The 6,241-nt window shown below is 32.8% G+C and overlaps 1 protein-coding gene across 1 annotated transcript; it reads right to left on the bottom strand.

Annotated features, from left to right (window-relative positions):
• Nucleotides 1–372: 372 nt before the first annotated feature.
• On the bottom strand, nucleotides 373–5,621 carry LOC134257846 (uncharacterized; the record flags this gene model as incomplete). Its single annotated transcript, XM_062740435.1, has 7 exons — nucleotides 373–527; nucleotides 915–1,050; nucleotides 1,866–2,002; nucleotides 2,239–2,391; nucleotides 2,797–2,845; nucleotides 4,224–4,428; nucleotides 5,495–5,621. Coding segments are annotated over 7 exons (962 nt in total), but the record flags the coding sequence as incomplete, so codon positions are not given.
• Between the last annotated feature and the right edge of the window lie 620 nt (nucleotides 5,622–6,241).

The following is a 6,241-nucleotide window of genomic DNA, read 5'->3' as shown; positions in this document are numbered from 1 at the left end:
TGGTCAACATGTTCGGTCATTTTTTCTAGAACATTCTTGAACTTTATTCATGTCCAGAACTTTCCAGGAATATCATGTACTTACAACTTCTAGAATATTCTAGATTTATATTACTGTATAAATATCCTGTCAATTCGATGCATAAATACTCTTGTCGTATGAGCACCATTGAGTTACAACTGGAATATATTTTCACTGGGACATTGTGTGCAGCAACGGACACTCTGATGTATGTATTTTTAGATTTTTGCTAAGTTTGTACTTAATGATTTGTATATTACTGTAAATAAATTATTGTTAAGTTTAAACTGTGTGATTGATCTTTGCTGGCATTTAGGGTTATTCTGACCCATAACAATCTTTATTACTTACTCCCCCTCCACTGTGAGGGCTAGATTGTGATACTGTCCACACACTACATCCACACAGCTGACCCCTGATAGGGCTTCAATCAACATCGGGCGGCTATAGATGTGGGTGGTTCCTGTTCCTACCTGCCCGTACTTGGAGGAGCCCCACCCATAAACCTGTAATTAAAGGTGTGTAATTTTATACAGTTACATATATCTGTAGCCCTTGTTGCATGAGGGTGATATAAACCTAACCCTTGTTGGGTGAGGGCCATATAAACCTACCTCTTGTTGGGTGAGGGCCATATAAACCTTCCCCTTGTTGGATGAGGGCAATATAAACATACCCCTTGTTGAGTGAGGGTGATATAAACCTACCCCTTGTTGGGTGAGGGTGATATAAACCTACCCCTTGTTGGATGAGGGCAATATAAACATACCCCTTGTTGGATGAGGGTGATATAAACCTACCCCTTGTTGGATGAGGGTGATATAAACCTACCCATTGTTGGGTGAGGGCAATATAAACCTACCCCTTGTTGGGTGAGGGCGATATAAACCTACCCCTTGTTGGGTGAGGGCGATTGTATGCTCCCCTCCACAGGAGACAGATAATACTTTGATGTGAAGCATATGAAGGGTCTCCACTCTGCAGGGAGGTGACACTGTGTTCTCTAGAGCTAAGTCTCCGTGACCTAACCTACAAAGAAATAAACCTATATTAATCAATTATTCAGGCAATTTCTTTTACTTAAATCAAGCAGTTTAAAAAGGAAATAGTACTTGTGTAAGTAGTTACGATGGACAAAACTGAAGTATGAATTTTAAAGATTTAAAAAAAAAATCATAAATTTCTAGTCAACTGAAATCAGGTTCCACAGCAAAAAGAAAAACTTAGAAAAAGCTCCTTTATAAGTCTAACTTTTACAAAAGGAATATAAAGTGTAAAAGTGAGATTGAAATCAAAAGTGAGCCTGTCCTAGTTCTGTGGCCCAACAGCCAGGTCTGTATTTTACAGTATACACTCGCCTATAAGTCATTTTTTTAAAGTTAAATTTTGGTCTAAAACTCTATGTCTGACTTATAGGCTGGTCATATTTCTGGATGACGAAATGTAGTACACTGTATTTTATAAAAAACCTTGTCGATTTTCATGGAACAAAGTCTTTATATATTATACAATTTATGTATTCTTAAATTATGCATAGTGTATTCAAGCATTTATACATTTTAATAATTTAATTTTTAAGTTGAGTGTGTGTTTCTCATTTTTTTTAATGATTTAATATCAAACATTGACTTCATTTTTTAAAAGTATTGAATGAAAATAGGTTAAAATATCAGATAATTGATTTGAAATTGTCAGCCAATTCCGGCAAAAGTTTGAACCAACTTATAAGCGGGTCAATGGCAAATCCCTCCAAAGTAACTGCAAAAAATACAACCAACTTACAGGCGGACCAAATATACACAAGTATATTTGGTAGCTGGATTTAACAATCCCTCAGTGCTTACCTCCCCTGTGAAGTTTTACCCCAGGTATAAAGGTCCCCGTTTCTGACCAGGGCTACATGCTGAGGGCCTGCCCCTATAGGACGGGGCTGATAGGATAAACGCTTCCTTCTGGGCACTGGCTGACTTGTATGAGCTTGCTGTAAATTCAGATAACATATCCATCATTCAACTGCAACTGCAATATACTTTTGTAACACCATTCTAAAAGTATTGCATAAGCAATATTAGTAATTTAATGGCCAGACTATTGGTTCCCCTTAAAAAATTGAAAGGGTCATAATTGATGCAGATGTATCCATAGATCATTCATGTAGATTCAGTCTTCTTAAAAACATTCCTGATACCTATATAAATAATTAACACTGCTACCTACACTTTGACACCGTTGTTTGGCTTCTGTTGTGCTGATGGACATCAACTCCTGTACAGAGGGAATGTAGCCATTGTCCTCCCTCCTCCTGTTCAGATGGATTATAATCCAAATAAAGACCTCAACCAGTCTACTCATATCAGTCATTCCTCCCTCCTACAAAAACATATCAACGTCTTATAAAACATATCAACATCTTATAAAACATATCAACATCTTATAAAACATATCAACATCTTATAAAAGATATCAACATCTTATAAAACATATCAACATCTTATAAAACATCAACATCTTATAAAACATATCAACATCCTAAAGATATATCAACATCCTACAAATCATATTAACACCTTGTAAAATAAATTAACATCTAAAAAACATAACAGTATCAAGATCCATCAAAACAAAACATCCTACAAACCACATCAACATCTTCATTCTATATCGCACAACTTTGAAGTGAAATACCCCCTTCAGATCACATAAACAACCTATTTTTAAGTGTTCCTTGAAATGTGAGATTCCTTTAACAATTAAAGCAGTGTGTGTAAACCTTACCATTCCTCCTGGTTCTCCGTCACTGGACACAGAGCTAATACTGGCCGTCCTGGAATATCAATGGTAGAAAATGTCTCAACACCGCAACTACTGAAATCCTTATAGAGTTGAAAATCACCTCATTGGTCAACAATTAAATAATAACTGACACTCTTTTAAAATTTTTTTACTAAAACTAAGCTTACTATACCAGTATTCACATTTTAGGGATTTGGAATTAAATTCCTTACAAAAGAATAAAGCATGAAATAATATAAGGAAACCACTTAGCCAACATTTTGAAAAAACCTATTCCCACATAGCCAACATTTTGATTTTAACACCTGAGTGACCAACAGGTTATAGTCTGTTTTTAGTTATGAGTATATATGGATTACCTGAGAATTGCTACAGTTGAAATGTGTAATTGTAAAAACTAGATAAATCGAAATTAAAATTTTAATCAATATAATTATAAAATAAGAGTAATAAAATTAAAGTTCCAAATTTTTTTTTATAAATATAGTAAAGTCTGCATTTTTTTTTAAATTTAAATATTATGATAAAAATTATAAAATTAATTTTATAAAAAAAGAAGTATTTAATGATGAAACAAAAAAGAAAAGTGAGAGAGTTTTGAATACTCTAATATATTTAACATTTGAGATTAGAAATATTTATCTGAGTATGTAATATTTGATCATGGTAAATTATGAACAAGTAATCAAAGCTGATACAATGTGATTTATTATATGATGAAGACACCAGCTTAAATATTCATTCCAAACTTGATTTTCACAACCCTGCTTATTTATTTATCTATTGAGTTCCATAATGTCCTCAAAACTAAACTTCTTTTGAATTCCTGTCATTTTGTTTTAATTGTCTAGTTTTCCTCTACTATGGAAAATGCCCAAAATTATTTAATTTCAATTAAAAATATCAATGTTTGTACATTTTTAAAAAGGCATGTCACAGCATATTTTGTCTTTTTCATTTTTAAAACAATAAAAGATGGAAAGACTATAAATGATCTAAATATAATCAAAGAATTATGCATTCTTTATTTTATTAGAAGAATAATACCTAAATCTACATGTTTATATGGCATATATGAGCTAAAATATGAAAAGGGATTAAGTGTAAATATACATGGTAAAATTAATGTGATCTTTTGCATTTTTTGTACTGGTTTATAACCCATGATTATCTGATGTAACTGTTCTTAAATAAATGCATCAAATTAAAATAAACTTAAATTAATAAATATTTTATTCACCTTAAAACAGACTATAGCCTACCTGTAATTAATTTCTTTTGTTCTCTACCTACACCCCATTCCCACATAGCCAACACAGATTTACCTGTGTTTTACCTGTATTTTTTTCAAAATGTTGGCTAAGTGGGAAGACACCAATATAAGAATTCCATTCAGGTGTCTTGTTTACCTGTGCCTGGAGCCCAGGTGTCTACACAGATGGTTCCTGAGGGGATTCCGTGAGGGGTCAAACACCTGAGCCAGGGTCTCCAGGTGAGGGACGTCTAGTTCTGGTAGGACGGCCTGAAGGAGGGTGTAATTAGGGAGGGCCAGGTCTGGCTTATTACACAGTAGGTCCACCAGTGACGCGGGGGGCATAAACTCCAGGAAAACACCTGTTACAGAAAAAATACTGTGGAAACAATTTGATTTGGTGAGGATCACAATGTTCATGGACAAACTTTTAAGCTAAATTTAAGCACACAGTGCCAGCAGTTTTATTCTGAGTGTTTTAAATAATACAATAGAAATATAAAATCTGTGGAAGGTTATGTACTATGTCAAGGTCATTTGCTCATAAATTAAAATTGGTGGGATACTTTATTATAGCTGTTGGACAGGGCTGGGATGATACAACTTTTTCTATATCAATATGTTTTACGATATTTGAGCCACGATACGATATGTATCGCGATATGTTTAATTGGTTATAAAATCTTTTTTGCATTAAAATAAACAAAATATTTCTTTGCAAATAAAAATAATTTATTCAAAATAGTTGTTTATATGTTGTAAAACAAAAATATTTTACTCAAGTGGTGTTAATTATTATTTATTTCATATCTATATTTATATTTAGCTTATTTATTTTATATATTAAACCCCAAATGTTAAATAAACGAAGAAAAACAGCAGTCAGAAATTTTTTGGCGATATTTCGATATTTCTTCATATGTATCGATATGCGTATAGTCTTCACACAGAATCGATATTATCGATATCTCAATATATTGTCCCAGCCCTACTGTTGGATGTGTCTATGGACATTATGTAAGGAGTGGAACACTTTTTGATGTTCTCTCTGGAAGCATGGATGAACAGATTGGGGAACACAACCTACTTTTGAAAAACCAAATAATTTGATGGGGGAACCTTTTAGAATAATGAAATGATAAACATTTGTGGCCTATCTTTAGAGACTTGGATAAAATAATAAGACATAGCGCAACATTCTGAAAGAGGTGACTAATGTTTCTAATCTATCTTTCAGAGCCTATATGAAGTGATTCTATAACTTCACGGACTACCTTTAAAACCCTTAATTAATTAAAATAGCTGGTAAACCTTTTTTTTATTTTTTCTTGGATTGAAATGCTGGACTTTTTAGAAGTTTGTTTAAACTTGACCTGATATATTTCTGTAAACAGTCTATAACAATCCTTCTAAGCAGCTATAGCCTACCTTTAGATGCCTGGATGAGATGATTGGAAAAACCTTTGGACACCAGCCCTGAAATCATGTCTGGGGGTATCACAAATTGCTTGTTCTCAGCCAGAAGATTCAAAGCTTCCATCACTAGACCCCTGGACTGAAACACATAAAGTTATTCTATTAATTACTACAATATTCAGAAGACTCAAAACTTTTATCACTAAACCCTGGTCTGAAACATAAAAGCTTTTATGGTCTGTATTAAGGTCTGTTACTGAAGTTTAATAAGAGTATTTTAAATTAACATTGTGTCTACAATTATGTTGTTGTAAATCATGTCTATAAACAAATTTTTTTTCAATATATTTCTACATGATCTACAGTATAGACAAAGCCTTGAAAAATTCAATAATGGCAACTGAAATATTTCTATAGTGGATAAATTTTGCAGCGAATGCATTTTGAGAACTGTAAACTTATTCAAGGTTTATCAATCACCTTTAAAGGAGAATCAATTATCTTAAAAGGTTTACTAATTATCTTAAAAGGTTTATCAATTATCTTAAAAGGTGTATCAATAACCTATGAAGGTGTGTCAATTACCTTAAAAGGTTTATCAATTATCTTAAAAGGTGTATCAATTACCTATGAAGGTGTGTCAAGTTCAAGTTCAAGTTCTTTATTGACTTTGAGCATTATAGCTCATCAGTACAAACAAATACAAACATGACTGCACAGGTTTACAGGAGAATATGATTATTATGTACATATGAAACA

The sequence above is a fragment of the Saccostrea cucullata genome, unplaced genomic scaffold (assembly GCF_032062105.1).
Source record: "Saccostrea cucullata isolate Sc308-1 unplaced genomic scaffold, CSIRO_AGI_Scuc_v1 ctg15973, whole genome shotgun sequence".
Taxonomy (NCBI): domain Eukaryota; kingdom Metazoa; phylum Mollusca; class Bivalvia; order Ostreida; family Ostreidae; genus Saccostrea; species Saccostrea cuccullata.
Note: the sequence above shows the minus strand (reverse complement) of the source record. Positions and strands in the feature narration are given on the sequence as shown.